The 22878-nt window shown below is 41.8% G+C and overlaps 1 protein-coding gene across 1 annotated transcript; it reads right to left on the reverse strand.

The window, feature by feature from the left end:
* Nucleotides 1-1348: 1348 nt before the first annotated feature.
* GDF9 (growth differentiation factor 9) lies at nt 1349-22878 on the reverse strand. The gene is made up of 2 exons (XM_073559644.1): nt 22489-22878; nt 1349-3958 (listed from the first exon to the last, which is right to left on the reverse strand). Exons 1-2 carry the CDS (start codon nt 22811-22813, stop codon nt 3033-3035), a joined length of 1251 nt encoding a protein of 416 aa, XP_073415745.1. The 5' UTR covers nt 22814-22878; the 3' UTR covers nt 1349-3032.

Raw genomic sequence — 22878 nt, forward strand, 5'->3', positions numbered from 1 at the left:
TCTGCACATGTTTAACACATCAGTAATTTCTTGAATGCATGTTATTCCAGTACATGACACACACACACAGATGATTTAAAAAAAAAAAAAAAAAAAAAAAAAAAAAAAAAAAAAAAAAAAAAGGACCATGCCACACTTTCACATGTATATTTGAAGGAGGCCCAACATGTATTTTGAAGTTCTGCAGCAGGTAAAGTATATTATGTTTTATATGTAAATACACAGCACTAGAGACTGAGGCTCTGCAGCAGCTGTAGTATATTATGAGATATATAGAGCCACAAACATTATAGACTAAGGTTCTGCAGCAGCTGAAGTGTATTATGAAGGAACAGACTCAGCCTCCTAAAAAATGTAATTTATAAATCATACCAGAGTAGTTTTATCATTAGTAAAGATTCAAAAACAGCATTTCCAGTCTTGGCCTAAAATGTACATATGCTTTGCAGCAGCAAAAATTATGGCAGTATCTTCAGTGGGTTTCCCCTTATTTTTAAAGGGACTGTAGAGGTTCATGTTCAGGTGTCTTGCAAATTTGTCCCATTGAAATTGATTGGTCTGATCTGCAATATCAGTAGACAGATGTGGCTTAGTTTTTGTAAGAAACCATTTTTTGTCAATCTCAAGCTTAAAGAAAACAGAACAAATAGAATATAGCTAATAAGACACCATCAGTATGTGAACATGTAGCTACTAAGATTCATCTGGCAGCTTTTAAAATCAGGTAATGGCAACATTTTAAACTAGAAAAATCACATCCAAGAACCTTATTGTTGTAATCTGCCATTTTAGGATAAACCTGGGATTAACCTGAAAATGAAAGGGCTATAGCACCAAGTAGAAGTGTCCTTATTAGTGATGAGCAAGTATGCTCGTTGCTTGGGTGGTCTCCGAGTATTTGGAAGTGCTCGGAGATTTAGTTTGTCGCTGCAGCTGCACGATTTGCAACTACATCACAGTCTGAATACATGTGGGGATTGCCTGTTTGTTATGGAATCCCCACGTGTATTCAGGCTGTCAAGTAGTCGCAAATCATGCAGCTGCAGCAACAGAAACCAAATCTCTGAGCACACCAAATATTCGGAGATCACCCAAGCATGCTCGGGAAAACCCGGGCAACAAGCATGCTCACTCATAATTAGTCCTTATCTGAATAACTCAGTATTTTGGACTTTTAACACCATATTCACTCATCGTGTCATGGTCCAATTATTAACCATGATGTGCACACTGGCCACATGTCTTCTGAACTAAACTTAGTCTCATAAATGACAATGAGGCTTTTGAGATTGGGTTGGGACACCCAATGCTGATCCATGAATCATGGGTGAAGAATATGAGACAGTGGTGTAAATGAAGCGTTCCTTTGTATTTATATATTTCTGCACACAAAATAATGACATGACAGATTTTGCATTCTCCCCTTTAATTTTGTGCATAGTGATAGCTAACATTGTTATTTGGTCTACCAGAAATATTCATGGTGTAATTGTGCCTTCATTTTTAGTTTTCCATAATTTTAGTAGGCAGGATTGAAGTGCATCAAAAAAAAAAAAAAGCACAATCTGCTCAAAGCAAACATGAAATTTTAGCCATGTGCCCGCACAACTTATATTTCTACCTAAACCGCTTTAAAAGAGTGTTAGAGCGTAGCAAAAACTGGGGAAATATCCCTTCTTCAATATTAAACTAGAAAGTGCTAATATATACCTATTTACCCATTTTCATATGAGGCACCTCAAGCTGAATCTGCAGGGACTCCAATAAACCTCTCAAGAATCTCATGTTTAGACATTAAAGATCATCTCCGTTCTAGTCTTCAATATTTCATGTTCAAGGCTTGGTTGAACAAATGAGGACTCTCACTTAAAAATGTCAAGGAGTAAACATCTGGGAAAATATTTACATACTGCCATATTAACTTTTTAGACATCCCTAAAGACATTTCTAACATTACACATATCCATCTACCCATTTGTAACTTCAAAACATCAAAATGCTACCACTTTGCATGTAAAGATTTGGCCTCATTCATTTAGCATAAGTGCAATAAGACAGTGCTAATTACAATGCACATAAGAAGGTATTAGGCTGTGTGCACACGCTGCGGATTAGGTGCGGATTCATCCGCGCGGATTTTGTAAAGTCCGCAGGTCAAAAGACCTGCGGTTTTACCTGCGGATTGCTCTGCGGTTTTGCCCTGCGGTTTTCCATCTCCTCAAATGGAGGAGATGGCAAACCGCAGGAGAATCCGCAGAAAGAATTGACATGTCAATTCTTTCTGCGGATTGAAAACCGCAGATAATCCGCGTGGAAAATTCCGCACCGTCTGCATTGCGGTTTTTGATTCCCATAGGGAATCATGGTACTGTACACCGCAGCAAAAACTGCTGCGGGTTCCCAGCGGCCAAAACCGCAGCGTGTGCCCACAGCCTTAACGTGTTGTATAAAGGAGGTTGTCTTAAAAATTCAGACAACTTTTTTCCCCAGAAACCATTGCGGAAGGAAGGTAGTTGTCCCTTGGACAACCATTTGACCTGCTCTTTAAAAATAAAAAAACATTTAAAAAGTTACATCAACCTTAAAACCTCCTTCTTGGCATCTGGAGACCTTTAGCTATTAAAATCTACAACACTGGAGCATTAAAATATCTTTTAAAGCGAGAAACACGCAATTTGAGTCATTGAGCCCCTCTCACTGCACTTGCGGGTTTCAGTTTGCCAAGTAGTGCACACGTGACCAACATGGCAGGAAAAAAAAAAAAACATTTCTAGAGAGGTTCCCCAAATATAAAGATATGGCAGAATAATTAAAACCAAAAAGGTGGAAAGGGGTCCAGTAAATACTCAATATGGCAAATTAAAAGATTGAGTACAATGTGTAGATTATGACCTTTGTTTTTCTTTTGATTCTGCATCATTGTATAATATACGATACTCCGTTTAGGGAAACATCATTGCTCCTAGATTACTATTACACCTGAAAGCACAAGCAACAGTTGGAAACAGTACCAAAGTAGTATTAATGGAATGTTAACGACATGTACATCTAGTTGCAATCATATCTTGATACTCTTTATAAGCAATAGAGTTATCAGGTTCAATTGTAAGTACACTCATAGGTCGATATTCAGATGGGACACAAGAGGGCCGAGGAATCGATGAGTCCACTTTTTCATAGATGATATTTTGAACAATTGTGTGCACTGGAGAGCCGTACTTCTGGCCAACCACCCTGGGGCAATCTCCTTTACAGTAATCTGGACTGTATCGATGTGGTGCCAGGATCCATTTATCCCAGTTAAGCTGACTAAAACTGAGTCGAAACTTGTGAAGTTCACATTCATTTTGATGGTACACAAATTCTCTTATAAATTTACTGAAATTGTATGCCATCAATACTACAGTAGGGCTGTTTGTTTCAACATCTTGGCCCCTACGATGGCGAGACACTTTAGCTGCTGGTATGCTTTCTGGTAGTTCATTTAGGTGTGACAGAATTGGCACAATAGACAAGGTTAGAGGTTCCACATGCATTTTTCTTCGGTGATAGGCCATGTTGCTTGTGTCATTTAAATACAGAAGTAGACATGGTGGCGATCTTGTCAATTGTAGAGGTCCCACAATCCCAAAGATGTGGTGGTGCTTGTTCCAAAGGCATGTCAAATTAACAGACAGATTAATAATTTGCCTGCTTGAAACAAATGGTTGGAGGAAAGCAGTTACATCAATCTCAACCCATCTCTGTCTGTTCCGTAGCTGGAATTCAAAGGTCTGAGGGACTCCAGGACAGATTGGGTTTGTAAATTCGACAGCAGCGATTTCAAGGGCACAAATGCAGGTGATGTTGGAGGAGGAATATTGCTTGTTAACAGAGTAAAGCAAGACAGATCGAAGGTTCTGCTCCATGAGAGATACGCTGTCAACATTATAAGTCAAGTCCAGGTGTTTCTTATGTCCTAAATTAAAACAGAAAATAGGTTTATGCATAGGTTCAACTGTGGAGGAAAGTCTTACTCAAGCTGTGTCTAATACATACTTGCACACAACATATCCAGAAGTTTTAGGCATATTCATGAAAAACTTGCCAAATTCATTTTTTGACACAAACTCAAGTCCTTGTCTGGAGGAAGGTTTTGGCTAAAGGTTTTAATTTTGCGTATTTCTAGGCAAATGTGCGACTTTTTAAACTATTTGCATTATTTGGTGCCAGATCTGTTAAAGACCAAATAAAAAGCATTTTTATTTTGCACTATTCATTCACAAAGTGCGCACCATTTTGAAGCTATAGTGGGGAAATCTGAAGTGACGCAAGTAGGGGTCCAAAGGTCAGTTACAGAGGTAAAATTGGATTGAAAAACAGGAACGAGTCCTAACTAATTCTATTTCCAGGTAGTCCCTCAGGACAGCACCCCAGGAGGTTGTTCTTCCTTGACCTATGACGGAACAGGACCACAGCACAGAAGTTTAAAAACAAAAAAACAAACAAACAAAAAAAACAAACAAAAAAAAAAAAAAAAAAAAAACACCGACCCTTTAGTGTCTTACAAATTGCTACTGAAGGATGGATGCAAATGGTCTACATGAGCCATAACAAACTCATAATATGCAAGATAAACAATTTAACAGCTTCAGCTCAGTCTCAAGTCATGGCAACAATGAATGAACAATCAGTAGGAAGATCGATCTTGTGCAAACCTAAAAATGAAAAACATAAGGGTAGGGAAATAAGGGTGCTTTCCTGAGGAACTACCTGGAAATAGAATTACTGGTAGATCCAATTCCCCTTTTCCAGTACATCTCTCCAAACAGGAGCAATACCAAAACAAATAGTGTTTCTCCCTCCAAAAATAAGACCGGATCTTATATTTTTGCTCCGAAAGATGTGTCAGGGCTTATTTTCTGGGGAGGTCTTATTTTTTTTCATGAACTATCCACATTTATTCTTGAACAAAAAAAAAAAAACACAACATTAAAAAATAAAGTCATCACATTCTGGAACATAACCCTTCAAACCCTGAATTCCATCATGAATTTCTTGAGATCACATTTCCTTTTCCCATGTTCAACAATCTACATTAACCGGTATTCATGACCAAAAATATTTGTTCCTGTTTAACAGTACTGTACCACAGTAAATGGTGGATGTCTATACACCAAGAAAAGCCAAATCAGTATTAAAAAAAAAAAAAAAAAAAAAAATATATAACCATGAATAAGTTATGAATACTCTTGTTTGTAACCTTTTGCAATATTTGATACAAGTATGGTAATAAAGTAAAGTTAAAGTGGCAAGCAGTCAATGTGCAATTTGTGCTAGGAAGCTTTTATCTTCCCATAGAAAATCACTATGCCAGGGATGTACAGACATGGTCATTAAAAGAATAGCCTTCCCTAAAAGGTGCTCACTACTAGGACAACCTTCTCAATACCCATGCTTGGTAAGTTTTCACCCTTGTGGTCCGAGGGCTTGTGTGGCTGCATTACAAATGGTGCCCGGCACCAATAAGCACTGGCATCACTGTCGCCACCTTCTGTCTAAATGAACAAGCCAGCACACTGATATTTATAGGCACAGCACAATATCACAGCACAGCAGACAGCCCTGGACAAAAGGGGCGGAGAGGCATGCTACGTCAGGTACACCGGCACGCTATGGTGCTAGTGAGTTCTTCCTCCCTCAAATACTTAGCCCTCCTCCTCTGTCTTTAGCATCTGATTGACATCTCAGCGCAGAGGGTGTGATGACATTACTACAGCGCACCCTCTGTCCTGACCATTGCAGAGAGTCCAAAGGCACTGAGGAGACCAGACCTGCACAGGGAATGGGAGAGGTAACCATTTTTTTTTTTTTTTAATGTATGGTGCATCATATGGGGCCCATTATATACTGTATGGAGCATCATATGGGACCCATTATATACTGCATGGAGCATTGTATGGGCCCATTACACTGTACAATACTGTACTCATACTGTATATAGGAGGCTATATAGGCGCTCATGCTGTATATGCTGTCTATAGGAGGCAATGTGGTGGCTCATACTGCATAGGCAGCTATATGCATGCTCATACTGTATATAGGATGCTATATGGGGCTCATACTATGTGTAGGGGCATATTGCCTGAGCCTGTGAGCAGTTCTCATTGCAGTATGGCTTAATTGAAGGAATTTACTGATGAAACCCTGAATGACCAAAAGAGGGTAATGTGTTGGCAGAAGATGACATTAAGCCAAGTACACAACTGTTCAGGCCATACAGTGTCACTATATGATTATGTTGTATTCTATATATCACAACATAGTCCCAGATATCCCTGTTAAGTTCTTAAAAGCCCTTGTCAGTCACTGACAGCAACAATTAGTGTGATGGCTGGTGCATGGATGTACTCATCAGCTACCTTCACCCCCCCCCCGTGAGTTGCTGATCGGTTGCCATGTGTTGCGGCCATGTTGATCAGTCTATGAAGCCCAGCCGGAGACTGGAGCTCCTAGGAAGATGTCACAATCAAAGTGCTCTGCTCTTGTAAATAACTCAAGAACAAAGTTGCATTAAAACCAAGCACAACATTGTTTTTTTTGTGAAATTCTCAAGAAGTTTGTCACATGAGCCTCTTACCATTAAAAACAAAATAAAGTTGGATCCAAAATGGCCAACTTCAAAATGGCCGCCATGGACACTATCCATCTTGAAAAGTTTCCCCCCTCCCATATACTAATGTGCCACAAACAGGAAGTAGATATCACCAACCATTCCCATTTTAGGTGTATCCATATAAAAGGCCCACCCTGTATGTACTAGCCTGTTACTTCTGCTACTTTAACCTCGCAACGACCAATGATGGATCTATCCTTCATTGGATACCTCCCCCGGTTTGGTGTGGGCTCCGGCAACGAGCCCGCACCTTTTCCGGCATATGACAGCTGTTTTGAATAACTGACATGGACCGCTAACAGCTGCGGGAGTCAGAGATCCTCCCGAAGCAATTAAGTTAAATGCTGCTGTCAAATGCTGACAGCAGCATTTAACATGCATTTCCGGCAATCATGCTGGAAAGCCACCCATCGTGACCCCCGTCACGTGAGCGCACTCATAGCAAATGAGGTATTCTGCTACATGCAGGTGATCTGACCGCCTGCATGTAGTAGAGCCGATCGGGTAATAGCAGCTTCTAGTCTCCCATGGAGACTTCAAAGCATTCCAAAAGTGAATAAAAGGTTTATAATATAAAAAGTTCACATTACCCCCTTTGGCCTCATTCAAAATGAAAAAAAAAAAAAAAAAATTAACCCGATCACTAAACAGTGTAGCGTCGGAAAACAAAAAAAGCCAGAACTTTTGGTCACTGCGACATTGCATTAACATGCAACAATGGGCGAACAAAAGATTGTATCTGCACCAAAATGGTATTAATGGTATTAAAAGCGTCAGCTTGACAAGTAAGCATAAGCAGTTACATGACCCAAGAACACGAAAAATAGAAACACTACAGGTATCGAAAAATGGAGCAAATTTTTTTTTTTTTTTTTTTTTTTAAACAAGGTTTCTAATTTTTTTTCACCACATATAAAAAAAAAAAAAACAAAAAAAAAAAACGAACTAGACATGTTTAGTGTCTAGGAACTTATGATGACCTGGAGAATCATAATGGCAGGTCAGTTTTAGTAAAAAAAAAAAAAAAAAAAAAGCAACAAACCACTGTGGGAATTTTTTTCCCCGTTTTCAAGGACACTATGTTAAAACCCATGGTGTCATTCAAAAGTACTACTTTTCCTGCAAAAAACAAGCCCTCACATGGACATATTGATGGAAAAAAAAAAAAAAAAAAAAAAAGTTATGGCTCTGGGAAGAAGGGTAATGAAAAGCAAAAACGCAAAACCAAAAATACCTCAGGTCATGAAGGGGTTAATTCAGTGGCCAGGGAGAAGCAGGCCAAAGGTGGGCCACCATAACTTGAGGGTCACTGCCATGTGGTTCCCCCCCCAGGCTGAAATGTGCCAGCCAACCCCCTGACAATACCTGTAAATCATACTTTGTGCTCACAGCTCTGCCATTTGGTTATAAAAGTGCCAAAGTATTAGGCTGAACATCCCAGGATGTCAAATGCTACTCTGCCTGCCACCCCGTCCTCCTGCGGCTTCCATTTATAATGCAAGCCCAAAAATCCATAGGATCTATCATGGCAGACACAAGAGGTGCGCAACAGTCTTCACTGATATCTAGTTGCATCCATCAAGCCTCTACTAAGCTGCAATAGGAATTTGTCTGCCAAATGGACAGAATTTTGCAACATAGAATCCATTTGGAGACACCAATGCAGATGTGAAGACGGCTACAAGACAGTATTCATGAATTACCTATGTACAAATGCTTATTTATTAAAAATGATTAAGACACCTGTGATGCATTCATTTTACCATAGAAGTTTAAAAAAAAAAAAATTAAAGATATTCCCAGCTCCAAGTTCCTATCCCAATATAGCACAGCTCCTTCCCCAATATGTAGTAGGTGTAATAGCATATACCTCCAATTAGAAATTTAGTATAGTTTTTCTGATTCACCTTGTCTGTCATATGCAGGCATTGCAGAACTTTAGGTATCCATGGTTACGACCATTAGCAACTAGCTCACTAAATCAGTGGTAAAAGCCATGTATACCTAAAGTCCTGCATTGCCTGTGGAGGAGTGAAGAGACATATCAAGTATTCTACCATTTCTAAATTGGAGGTACCTGCTAATATTACACCTACTTCATATTGGATAGGATCTTTGAGATGGGAATACCCCATTTAAGGCCAAGCCCTGATTGGTTGCTAAGGGAAGCTTTTTTTGTGTGGCCGTGTTCAGGGTGAATATCCAGCAGTTCTGCAATGGCTATTTCTGCACAGTTTTAGGCTGTGTGCACACACTGCGGATTTTGCTGTGGTGTACAGTACCATGATTCCCTATGGGAATCAAAAACCGCAGTGCAGACTGTGCAGAATTTTCCACGCGGATTATCTGCGGTTTTCAATCCGCAGAAAGAATTGACATGTCAATTCTTTCTGCGGATTCCACTGCGGTTTGCCATCTCCTCCATTGAGGAGATGAAAAACTGCAGACCAATCCGCAGGTATTTTGACCTGCGGTTTCACCTGCGGATTTTACAAAATCCGCGCGGATGAATCCGCACCCAATCCACAGCGTGTGCACATACCCTTACCTTCATCTTCTACATTTTCATGGCAAGGACAAGTGCATTGTAGCAGCATTGCCAATGTCACATGTGGTTTTGCTTACCATCCCAGACCTTTACATGATGATTTGAATTGGAGCCAAATAGTAATACCTTGTACATAGACTTTCAAAACCTTTAGCCCAATATTTTCTTTGTGCCCTTTTGCCAACTGAATTTTCAGCTATCCCATTTGTTAATTATTGGGCTATGCTCACAAAACCATATTTTTGGTCTGTGTGCACTTGGATCAATATTTTTCAATTGGGCTGATCAGATGACTTTCTCCCTCAGACCAAAATGTCTGCATGAAAACAACAATTTTGTAATAAGATATATTACAAAGTTGATTATTGTCCTGATTTCATTAAAAAAAACAAAAAAACAAAAACAATGGTTTACATTAAGTTTATTGGTGCAAAAAAGAAAAAATATCGCAAGTCCACCCTACTGCTCCACAATTTATCAGTGCATTTTTCACAATTTTCTTATACATTGACATGTAAAAGCTTGGGCACTCCTGGTCAAATTTACTGTTAATGTGAACACAAGCAAATTGAACATAAAATTCTCTTTAAAAGGCCGAAAGATTGTATTTTAAGCAAAAAAAAAAAAAAAAAGTTAGAATGAGACTTGGGGTATGTGCACATGGTGAAGATTCTGCTGCGTTGTACAGTACCTTTATTTCCTATGGAAATTAAAAACGCTGTGCACATGCTGCGGATTTTTCTGCGCGGTTTTGCTGCAGTTTACAATCCGCAGCATGTCAATCGTTTGGTGCAGAAACGCTGCGGTTTTACACCTCATCCATTATGAGGTGTAAAACCGCAGGACTTTTGTCCTGCAGATTTACCTGTGGTTTTCTCTACAAAATCTGCACACAAAAAAACAAAAAAAAAAACACTATGTGTGCACATAGCCTTAATGGTAATTCAATTTCTAGGAACCTTTCCTTCCAAAAGCCAAATCCATATTAGACATCAGTTCTAGCTGTAATGCTTAGAGAAGGTATGGACTGAGGACCAGGTATCAGCGCTGCAGATCTGTGTGATGGAGGCGCTTGCCTCTTCAGCCCATGAGAGAGACAGCTCTGGTGGAGTGTGCTGTGGCGACAGCATTTCCAGATTATGCCGGACGCAAATTCAATAACCAAATTAGTAATCCCTAAGCAATAAGATGCTCATAAACAATACAAAAATTGTATAATACATCAACCAGACATATTAAGCATCCAAGTTGGACTAATGTGAGGAACTGTTCAACGATAAGATAAACATATAAACAGAAGCGTATAATGAACCATAAAATAAACTTTATTACACACTTTTAAAAACAGAATTTATCAAAAATTTATTCATGGTGCTTGATGAGCCAAAACATACAAGTGGCACCACTAGATGGCAGGCAAGACTCCAAATATAAAAATGGAAACATAGTTCAGAGCATAAACAGGTACACATCACAGAAGCACTACTTCACATCCAAATGCCAATATAGAGACACTCATAATATATCACTTAGAGTATCTAGAGTGCCAATATTCATAAGTAGTTTAATAGTGAAACATGGACGCTCACCTATACTGCCCTATACAAACTAGTAACCAGAGTAAACATGTCTTACCAATGTCCAGACGATGTTGCCACTTCCTTTACCCACATTTCAGCAGCGTGCCTTCGTCAGGTGGAGTCCATGTTTCACTATTATACTACTTATGAATATAGGCATTCTAGATACTCTTAGTGATTTAATATGATATTATATGAGTGTCTCTATATTGGAATTTGGATGTGAAGTAGTTCTTCTGTGATGCGTACCTGTTCATGCTCTGAACTATATGTTTCCATTTTTTTCATTTTGAGTCTTGCCTGCCATCTAGTGGTGCTACTTGTATGTTTTGGCTCATCATCAAGCACCATGAATAATTTTTATATGATCCATTCTGTTTCTAAACTTGTGTAATAAAGTTTCTTTATTTTATTGTTCATTATACGCTTCTGTTTATATGTTTCTGATGTAGATTCAGTAGGCCCAGAATCAAACTGTTGTCTGAAGTATTGACTCTTGTGGGTTAAACTGATTTCTAAATGGATGACTTGCTGATATTTTGCATCTTATATCAGCGACTACAACTTATTGTCCATCTTTGCGAAACAGTAATACAGGATCATTCAACAATTATGTTTGCTGATATGTTGATTACACATTATCCAGGCCAGCCAGTTTGTTGACCTGCAAAACAGAGGAGGAAAAAAAACTATGAAAATACACTACTCAAAAAAGTAAAGGGACCACTTAAACAGAATACAACTCCAAGTAAATCTAACTTCTGTGAAGTGAAACTGTCCACTTAGGAAGCAACACTGACAATTTCACATGCTGTAGTGCAAATTGAATAGACAGATGGAAATTATTGGCAATTATCAAGACACCCTCAATAAAGGAGTGGTTCTGCAGTTGTGGACCACAGACCACATCTTAGTACCAATGCTTTCTGACTGATGTTTTGGTCACTTGAATGTTTGTTGTGCTTTCAAACTTGTAGTAGCATGAGATGGACCCTACAACCCACACAAGTGGCTCCGGTAGTGCAGCTCACCAGGATGGCACATCAATGCGAACTGTGGCAAGGTTTGTGGTGTCTGTCAATGTAGTGTCCAGAGGCACTACCAGGAGACAGGCCAGTACACCTGGAGACGTGGAGGGGGCCATAGGAGGGCAACAACCCAGCAGCAGGACCGCTACCTCCGCCTTTGTGCAACGAGGAACACTGCCAGAGCCCTGCAAAATGACCTCCAGCAGGCCACAAATATGCATTTGTCTGCACAAACAGTTAGAAACCGACTCCACGAGGATGGTCTAAGGGCCCAACGTCCACAGATGGGGGTTGTGCTCACAGCCCAACACTGTGCAGGATGCTTGGCATTTGCAACAGAACACCCAGGTTGGCAAATTTGCCACTGGCACCCTGTGCTCTTCACAGATGAAAGCAGGTTCACACTGAGCACATGTGACAGACATGACAGTCTGGAGATGCCGTGGAGAACGATCTACTTCCCGCAACATCCTTCAGCATGCCCAGTTTGGCAGTGGGTCAGTAATGGTGTGGGGTGGCATTTCTTTGGAGGGCCACACAGCCCTCCATGTGCTCGTCAGAGGTAGCCTGACTGCCATTAGGTACAGAGATGACATCCTCAGACCCCTTGTGTGACCATATGCTGGGGCGGTTGGCCCTGGGTTCCGCCTAATGCAGGACAATGCCAGATCTCATGTGGCTGGAGTGTGTCAGCAGTTCCTGCAAGATAAAGGCATTGAAGCTATGGACTGGCACGCCCATTCCCCAGACCTGAATCCGATTGAGCACATCTGGGACATGTCTCGCTCCATCCACCAATGTCACGTTGCACCACACACTGTCCAGGAGTTGGTGGATTCTTTAGTCCAGGTCTGGGAGGAGATCTCAGGAGACCATCCCCCGCCTCATCAGGAGCATGCCCAGGCGTTGCACAGTAGGGAGGTCATACAGACACCTGGAGGCCACACTCAACATTGAGCATCTTTTCCTTGTCATGAGGCATCTCCACTGATGTTGGATCAGCCTGTAATTTGATTTTCAACTTTGATTTTGAGTGTCATTTCAAATCCAGACCTCCATGGGATATTCTTTGATTTACATTGATGATTGTTGTTTTATTGTTCTGAACACATTCCACTATGCAATAAATAAAAATTTGCAACTGGAATATTTCATTCAGAGATATCTAGGATGTGATATTTTAGTGTTCCCTTTATTTTTTTTTGAGCAGTGTACATTACATAAATGAACAATGCAAGTTAACTTCATTCACTCACATCTTTCTCTTGACCTCTGGATGCTGGTTGAAGGCCAGTTGTGAACTATACAAGGAGACTTTCCTCTTTCCAAGAGACTCTACAGGATATCAACTTAAGTACTATGGCCCCAGCAGAAAGGACACAGGACTGCTTCATTGTCCATCACTGAAACCAGAGATGTTTTCAAGAATCTAATCCATCTTGGGACAGTCCACTGCTCTGTTAGCTTCCTAAACTTGTTGTTACACCCTCTGTGGAGGCCCCATCGAAAGCGGGAAGCCACTGGTGTGTGGTAGTCAGCCCTCAAGCAGCTGTAATCCCAGCAAGTCAGCAGAAGGGTGAGACTAATTTGCACCATGTTGGGTATTTACTGGGATTGTTCTACATGCTGTGTGTTGGTGGTTCAATAAACTATTGCCACACTGTTTCATCTTCACCCTGTGCTGTCCGAGTAGTGTTTTGCCCACAGGAAAAGAGCAGGTGCTTAGTAGTATGAGCCCTGGTCCAGTCATTCTTTCTAAAGACAGCCAGGCCAGTGGAAGAGCGCTCACTGACCATGTGTCTACATGTGCCATGAACTTTTCTGGGAAGTACCAATTTCTGGTTTTCGCACGCTCCACATATTGCCTTCTTAATCAAATTCACAATCTTGCTCTTTGAAGCCTTTTTGCCTTTGCATACATAGTTTTGTATGAAGATATTCTGATCCTTCCTGCAGGATTTTGATCTTTGAAGTTGGATATCCAGGATTGTAACCAAGAGGCTGCTGTTAAAAACCTTTTGACCCAGCAATGGTCTGCTAGCCTTTGATCAAAGTACGAGCTGAGGGCTGCCACATGGACATTCAGAGTGCTAGTCATGCACATGACAGCATGGTAAACACTGGATGTTCAGGCCTGAATGGTGCCTGGGTACAGATCCTGCCTGAAATTATTTTCAGGCTTTCATGTCTTGTGTGTTGCGAGTTCATTTTCCCCTTCACTACTGAGGCCTGAGGAACTCCCTCTTCTGGTAAAGAAAGGTAGTGAGCCTGATTATCAAACACCTGAGTCTGATGATGATGATGACGACTGGCTGAGTGGAGTTACTGACTGGATATAAGGCTGCCGACGCCCTTCTGCCCTGCGGGTGATTTCTCTGTGGGATCCTTGGAGACCAGTCTGAATTCCTGCTCTTCTAAAGCTAAGTTTTCTGCTCGGCTTTTTGCATTTGTGCTTGACTTTGTTTTTCTGGATTTCTGCCATTCCCTTCCTGGGTGTGCTGAATTCCTTTAGCTCTGTCTTCTGAAAATACCTGAGGGCTGATTTAGTTTTTGAAGCCTAGCTGCTTCAGGGTCTTTTTCCATATCAGCTTGTTGGCTTATGTCTTTGATAGGGTTTTGGCAGATTGCAGACAGCAACCTTCCTTTCCTGTTTAGTTAGCTTGGGCCCCATTGTTTGCTCAGCCTGTCTTTCTATCTGTGTGAGTGTTTTTCCATCTTGCTTCACCGTCATTATATGTTGGGGGCTGCCTTTTACTTTGGGGTCTGCTCTGGGGCAGTTTAGATTTCCTTTTCTGTCTTTAGGCTATTTAGCTCTCCGGCTGTGATCGAGGGGTCTAGGGCATTGTAGGAACCCCCCACGGCTACTGCTAGTTGTGTTGATAGGTTCAGGGGTCTGCAATCTGATAGTTGCCAACTTCTCTGGTTTTCTGGACGTAGCTTCTATTTTTGTGCCTGCCTCCTACGGTGACTCAATCATAACACTTGTGCTTCCTAGGCAGCAAAGATGAGCAACTGTGGTCAAAATGTCTGAATATATTGTTACATTGAGTTCCTTTTACTAGGCTCATTGCAGATTTTAGCGCTTCCTCTACTGCTTGCAACTCCCTGAAATTGGACGAGCAGAGACCAAGGTCCTGAGATCATATCCCTTGGAATGAGGCACAGGAACTGTTGTTCTTGTTCCTCTTCTGCTGGCTTCCGTTGTGACAGTTGAAGGGGATTTGGATCCCAAAATACTCCTGTGCCCAAGTTTTTTGGGTTGAGCCACCAACTGACTGAAGTTCTTACTTAGCCTGATAAGTGGCTAGTTCTGCATAGGGATCCCAGGGTACCATTCCAGCAGGATATGTGGGTTTGTAAGCTTCTTGTGTGGGCTTCAGCCCAAGCTACCTCCAGAATGGACAGAGTCATGGAACCCAAGACTAAGGCCGGGATCACACTGGCGATTTAAACGGCCGAGTTTCGCATGGTAATACACAGCGCTGCCGCCAGGAAACAGGAGCGGGTCGTGCAGCTCCATGTATTGCTATGCGGCCGCACGCCCTGCTCCCGAGTCCTGGTGGCAGCGCCGTGTATTACCATGTGAAACTCGGCCGTTTAAATCGCTAGTGTGACTCCGGCCTTACACTGCGAATCTCAGATATTTTTCTCTGATCCTGCAAAGCTGTTTTTTTGAACCGTAACTCGGTTTCTTTCAGTGGCCAAGTTATCTGGTCCTGTGAATCCAACAGAATTCTTATTAAAGATCTTCATGGTGGAAGGGACCAGGTTGGATTTTTTGTAGTTTATCAGCCACCCTATGGATGCAAGAAGATGAAGAATTTTTTGTATGTTATGTTCCAGTATTGGTTCTGACTGGTCCATCACCAGAAAGTCATTGAGGTAAAGAACATTGATATTTTGGTTCCTGATGGATGCTACAACTCCTACCGTGATTTTCATGAATACACGAGGGGTTGAAATCCTTAACAGAGCAACGATGAACTGATATCCAAGTACCTGACATCCTTGTGTAATTTCAAACCTTAAGTATATTTTTGATGTGCCGGATAAATGTGAATACAGTAATATGCATCCCAGAGATCTATGGTTGCCATCACTATGTCCTGGCCTATTAATGGAACGGTAGTTTAACAATTCCATCTTGAACTGTCTGTACTTTACAAGTACACTTTCAGGGGTTTCAGGTTTATCATCCTGTGAATCCCATTCTGCTTTTTTTTTTTTATAGAAGGAACACAAGGGAGTAATGGGCCTCTTCCATAGTCCGTTTCTGGCACTGGGGAAAATACCCCTGGTGCTAGTAGTTTTTGCAGTCCTGAAGTAATTCCCAAGATGACAGGGAAGTTACTCAATCTGCAGAGGTTCAGTGGAAAAGTCAATCTATCCAGTTTTGAACAGACTGTAGAACCTATTGATTTGAGATGAGCAGCTGCCACTGGGAGCGATCCAACCCCCTACTGTTTTGGAGTTATTGTCTTTCTTTACGTTTATCCTGGGAGAACAAGGTGTTCCTGCCTCTACCCCCCTTGGGATAGCTCCAACATCCAGTTTTCCTTTTTCCCATATATGCAGGGGGTTGAGTGTGGGGGACGAAAGTACAGTTTTTGGTCCATTGGCAGAGTTTTCTTTTTAATAGTTGCTTTTTCTAGTTACTCCTCTATTGCTGGTCCAAACATGTATTCTCTTTTGAAGGAAATTGCCTCAAATATTAAGCACTGCTCCATGTCTTCGCTCCATAATTTTAGTCACAGTGAACAGGACTGAGGTTTTCTTCTAGCTGGTTTAGCCACTGGAACATCGATCTTGCTATACAGGTGGATACAATATTTGCATTCAACAGCATCATGGAAGCCTCCCGGGATCTTTTTAGCAGGCTGTCCATTTTATGGTTTATTAGGTCTCTTCATTGTGAGGAGTCTTCAAAGGACAACGTTGACTTTTTTTTGCCACTTTCACTACTTGTCTAGCTGCTTTTGGTATTTCTGACAAGCATCTAGATTTTTTTTTCTTTTAGTGGGAAGTTGAGAACCTCTCCTTCAGTTCTGGTACTACCCCTACATGCTTTTCTGGAAGCTACCACTCATATCAGATTTAGCATTTTCTCATGTGCCAGAAATACTATTTTCTTTGGCATCTTGAGACCCCTAACATTTCACCTTGAACAGTGTTTCAGGTAGATTATTCCTCCTCCACATTCATGGTGGTTGTCACTGCTGTGAGAAGTTCCTCCATGTCCTTGATGAGTAGTGTTTTTTTATTTCCCTGGATCTGCTCAGCGCCCAAGGTTGACTTACCTTCCCACCACTCACTAGGAAAGACTCTCAGACCTTCCTGAAAGTCTGAATCAGGATGTTGCTCCATACACAGTTTTTTCTTTTTGACTCGGGAAGGGGTTATTGAAAAGGACTGGAAAAATGTAGCTAGGGATGATTGGACATCCTGGTGGACCATTCCTCTTAGCTCCTTTTAAAGAAGAGCTGCTCTTCAAAAATGTTCTTTGCATCCCTGACAGGCATTTTGAATGTGAAGATTGCTTTTTAACCCTTTCATGACTGGATTTATTTTCTTTGCTTTTTGCTCCCCCCCCCCAGAGTCATAACTTTATTTTTCAGGCAACATGGCCATATGAAGGTTTGTTTTTTGCATGGCATGTTGTACTTTTGAACACCATTGGTTTCAACATAGGGTACTGGAAAACGAGAAAAAAATTCAAAGTGCAATCCTGCAGATTTTTGTTTTGATCTTTTACTAAATGTTAAAACTGACCAGCCATTACGAGTTCATAGATACCAAACAAGTCCAGGTTCTTTTTTTATCTAAGTGGTGAAAAAAAATTCCAAACTTTTATTCTGGCGTTTTGAGTTTTGAGTTTAGAGATCAGGTTAATTTTTTATTGCTAGATTGGGCGATTCTGAACGTGGTGATACCATTGTGTATGTTTTATTTTTTATTGTTTTAATTTGAAAGGAACAAAAAGGGGGGTGATTTGAACTTTTTTTTTATATTTTTGAAGACTTTTATACTTTTGGCATGCTCCAATAGTCTCCATGGGAGACTAGCAGCTGCCATAACTCAATTGCCTCTGCTACATACAGACAATGATCAGATCGCCTGTATGTAGCAGATTTACTCACTTGCTTTGGGCGCCAACCACCAGGCAGCACTCACAGCAAGCCGGCAGTGACAGCCATTAACTTTCAGGGCTCATATACAGCATTCTTTAATGCTGTATATGAGCCCCCAACCCAACCTGTAAGAGAAGAAAAATAACATACTCACCTGCAGGGAAGTCTGGTCCGATGGGTGTCGCTCTTCTTGGTCTGGTGCCTCCCATTTTCTTGCGATGCCACCCTCCTGCTTGCTTCATGTGGATGACATGTCCCTGCATCATCCACACTGTCCCTGGAATCACGCTCCTGTGCAGGCACCGAGACAGGTCAAAGAGCCTGCTGCCTGCGCTCTGCAGTACTTTGCTCTGCCCTCAACAGGAGCGAGAAGTACATCTGAGTAGGAGCGCGATGCTGAGGACAGTGGATGACGCAGGGACGCATCATTCACATGAAGCAAGCAGGAGGGCTGCACCGGACCAAGAAGAGTGACACCCATCAGACCGGACCGCCCCGCAGGTAAGTATTATAAGTTATTTTTCTTCTTACAGGTCGGGTTGGGGGCTTATCTACAGCATTATAGATTGCTGTATATCAGCCCTGAAAGGTGATGGCTGTAACTTATATTGGCCAAAACTGGTGACAGGTTCCCTTTAAAAGATGAAAAATATTTTTTTTGTTTAAAATACAAATGAAAGGTGTCATCTTTAACTTTAGGCCATGGGTAGTTTTGATCAGGGGTGTTGAAACTTTTACATTCCACTGTAAAATTTTTTTTAAAGGGAACCCGGTCATCAGAAAAAAAGAGAAAAAACCCACTATTAACCCGCAGATATGGTGTTAATCTACAGGTTAATAACGTTACTAACCAGCCCAGCACCGGCACTTAGCCAAACACTGCAGTGAGAAAATTAACTGTATTCCACCCACTGTGTTTTGGTTTAAGTCATGGGGCAGCGCCAGTTCAGTCACCGCTTTGAGTATTATTTATTACTATAGCGCCATTTATGCCATGGCGCTTTTTACATGTGAGGGGTATACATAATAAAAACAAGTACAGTATGAAGAGTATGACGAGTGGTGTGTGTTACCACACCACCAGGTCCTGACTGACACTGGCTCTGCATTGGGGCCGGCTGTCATTTGGGGCTGCGGTTACAGTCAATGCTCTATACTCAGAGCGGTGACAACCAGCACCAGCAGTGTCCCCGTGATTGAAACTGGAATACTGAGGGGATAATTAAGTTAATCTTCTCTCTGCAGTGTTCAGCCAAGTGTGTTTGCCAGGCAGGGTAATGCCATCAACCAGATGTCTGCAGGATGAGGGTAAGTTCACACTAGGAGTTTTCAGCTTTTTTCCTGCAGGAAAACCTGATCTCTTGGCAGGAAAGAAGCTGCATAAAAAAAGCATGTTTTCCTTGTTTGTCTCTTGTGCATGCTGAAAGTTTACTGTTGGAAAAAAACCCAAAAAGCCCTATTCTATAGAATCAAGTTTTGGCACAAAATGCAGCAAAAACTGATACCTGTGTTTTTGGTGTTTTTTTTTCTTTAAGTGTTTTCACCAGCCATTCATTTCAAATGGTAAAAAATGGCATGCTCCATTGTGCATAACACATGCAAAGCACAAAATCCTGACGACAACAAAAATCAAGATGTGTTCATGAGACTTATGAATTTATTAAATTTCAATGTTTGCTGATACTGTAAAACACAGCTGAAAATTTGCAAAAAAAAAAAAAAAAAAACTACTGCAAAACTGCCTAGCATGAACTTATCCTTATAGCTTTTTTTCAGATGACAGGTTCCCTTTAAAGCAGTTGTCCGCTCTTTGATTAAGAGTTCGCAGTCACCACGTACATGCGGTGCTCAGATCCTCTGATATTACCAGTGAGAGCTGGCAGTTATGGGACTTCCGGTATGCAGTTTGCATACATGTGGTCACATGCCGACTAGACGTGCTCCTTTTTTTAGCCTCCATACTTGTAACCAGCAATATCAGTGAGGTGCAGGTGGAAGGGGGTATGTGGCCTATGTGCATGAAGTCAGGAAAATTCACCACACAATATTATTTCAAAATACAAATTCCTTCAATTCAAAACACTTGAGTAGGCAGATATAGGATAAAACTCCAGGGAAAAAAGTAGCACAATTAGGGTCTTGTCTGACATACAAATAAACCATTCCATCCAAGTCTTGTATCACTTGACTACTATGTCCAACCTTTGATACAGCACACACTGCCATGTGTCAGTTTGGCAGCTTTATTTGAAAATCCACCCTTGCACATCTGATTCTGTATGTGGTAGTTTCCTGACAAACAAGTGATTGACACTTTGAAACGCATTGAAAGAATAAAAAACACATTTGAATAAACCAATGAGTACGGACGTCTTCCATACACAGCAGTGTGGGAAGTATCCACAAATTCTTCCTTATTTACTGTAGGCAGAAATACATTTAGAGACGATCATTTGGTGCAGGATATTGAGGCGACAAGTTACATTTTGAACCAATTGGCCAAGTTGTCTATTGTAGAAGATGTTTTAGGAACATGATTGTGGCCCTAACTGTTTAAGGCTATTTTCACAATAGCATCGTGCGACAACCGTCGCCCTGCGTCGGGTCAACGTACCGTCGCACGCTGTGAAAGGCGTGCACAACGGGGGCAGCGGATGCAGTTTTTCATTGCATCCGCTGCCCCATTGTCATGTCCGGGGAGGAGGGGGCGGAGTTTCGGCCGCGCATGCGCAGTCGAAAATGGAGGCGACGCACAAAAAGAAAGTTACATGTAACTTTTTTGTGCGTCGAGGCAGCCAAAATACGACGCATCCATCGCACGACGCATGCGACATGTGGCAATGCGTCGCTAATGTTAGTCTATGGAGAAAAAACGCATCCTGCGGCAACTTTGCAGGATGCGTTTTTTCTTCAAAACGACGCATTGCGACATGCGTCGCACGATGCTAGTGTGAAAGTAGCCTTATAGGTACTAGCTATTGAACCCCGTTCTAAGCCCAGGTGGTGAGCATTTTTATTGTTACATTTATACAATGTCTTCAAGAAGATAGCGCCAGAGATCACGACATGCGCATTGTCATGAACTACAGCGTCAACGTAGCACTGCTATGTTACAGTAAAATTCTTCAATAAAATGAAGCAGAGTCAGTGCATATCTCGCTAACCAGCGTCATTTTTTTATTTTTAGAACTCTGCGAATTCACATAGTGTTTTAAAAAAAATAGCACCATAGATCGCAGTATTCGCACGGGCTGACATAATGCGCTCGCTCCGGCCATAGGGGTAATGACAACGGCCAGCACGTGTGCACTGCCATGTTGACGTAGTACAATTCTTCAATAAAATGGCACCAAGTCAACACATGCACAGCCCGCAATAGACAGCGCCATTTTGTTGAAAACTCTGCAAATTCACACACTGTCTTCAATAAAATGGCATCATAGGGTGGTATGCACACACTCTGACTCCGACGCCACACTGCGCAGTCGCCGTCCATGCCGGCTTGGGCCAGAAGGACGCATCTACCATTATAAATACAGTATGATGAGAGGTTCTTCTACTTGTTAGCTCTTGCACAGATCTCTGGCCTATACAATGGCTGGTGGTGGAGGAGCATGTGCAGACCTATCAGCCTTGTCCAAATGAAAGCCTCACATAAGACTGCATTTCTATTGGATGAGACTGATGGACAGGTCTGGTCACATGCTCCTCCACCAGCCATTTTATGGACTGCAGAGCTGTGTAGTCTGAAGAAAAATGCACTAACAAGAGGAGGAAGAGAACCTGTCATACCTATATAATAAGTGCATCAAAATCTTGTCTCCAGCACATGTGGTAAAATAAAAAATAATGTGATCAACCTTGCTAACGCATTCTTCAGCCAGCAGACAGGCTGGCTTCACATTTGCGAATGGAGGAGCTGCGGACTTCCTCTGTGAAGCTCCGCCCACGGCCGCACCTCCTCCAGTCAGCTCCGTCTACATCCGCATGCGGCCTGCGTACCCTATCTTTAGCATTGGGTGCGCAGGTCGTGCGGATGTATGCAAATGCCTCCGCAAGCGTCGTTTTGACGATGCAGTGACCCGCGTCAAACGGATCATGTTGGAGTTTTGTGTGGGCATCGCGACATCAAAACGACACATGCGGAGTCATTCGCATACATTCGCACGAACTGCATACCCAATGTTAGAGATAGGGTGCGCAGGCCGCATGCAGACGTAGGCGGAGCTTCACGGAGGAAGTCCGCAGCTCCTCCATACAAATGTTAGGCTATGTAGGTTCAGAGGAAGTTGGAAGTAAACAGTGCAACATTTTTAAAAAACCCAATAGCAAAAATGATTTTCAGCCCCATTTACATGTATTTAAGAAAAATAATGTCCTCCAGAAGGTGGACAACTCGTTTAATAAGTCAAGGATGTGGCAATTTATGAATTCCTCAATGTAGGCTTTCCAACATAAAGGTCTATCATGCACATACAGTAACAATAAGCAGACATTGTAAGAGTGACCATCACATGCCCACATATTAATTTACATTATTAATACTGACCTTTGGTTTCCAGTTTGGAGACTGCTTTACACTCATTCTTTGGAGGGAACAGCCTGACGGTGTTATACTCAGCATTCCTGTGCACCCTGGGTACACCCTCCTTGGTGGCAGACATCTTGTAGAGTTTTTTCATGTACTTGATGGCCACAGATTGTGGAACAGACGTTCCCTCTCTCCAGCCTTGGCGCTCTGACAGCTCCTTGAACAAAGGAGGGAGCAGTTTAAAAGCTTGGGTGTCATACCCCAGACCTGATTCACTTGCAGAGAAGGAGAGCAGCCAGGTGGAATAGTACAACATGATCATCACTAAAGGTGCCCCAGCCATTCCTAGAAGATGTAGTTTTCTATCCAAATCCCTCCATGTCAATTAGCAGACTGCACCAAGGAGCT

The sequence above is a fragment of the Dendrobates tinctorius genome, unplaced genomic scaffold (assembly GCF_039654945.1).
Source record: "Dendrobates tinctorius isolate UK_male_01 unplaced genomic scaffold, ASM3965494v1 ptg000001l, whole genome shotgun sequence".
Taxonomy (NCBI): Eukaryota; Metazoa; Chordata; class Amphibia; order Anura; family Dendrobatidae; genus Dendrobates; species Dendrobates tinctorius.

What these genes read in the sequence shown, in the direction of transcription:
- GDF9 (XM_073559644.1), bottom strand. Translation starts at nt 22,813, where the DNA reads ATGGCTGGGGCACCTTTAGTGATGATCATGTTGTACTATTCCACCTGG. An exon ending in CTCCAAACTGGAAACCAAAG is followed by an intron (nt 3,959 to 22,488) that starts GTCAGTATTAAT and finishes GTTTTAATTTAG; the next exon opens with GACATAAGAAACACCTGGAC.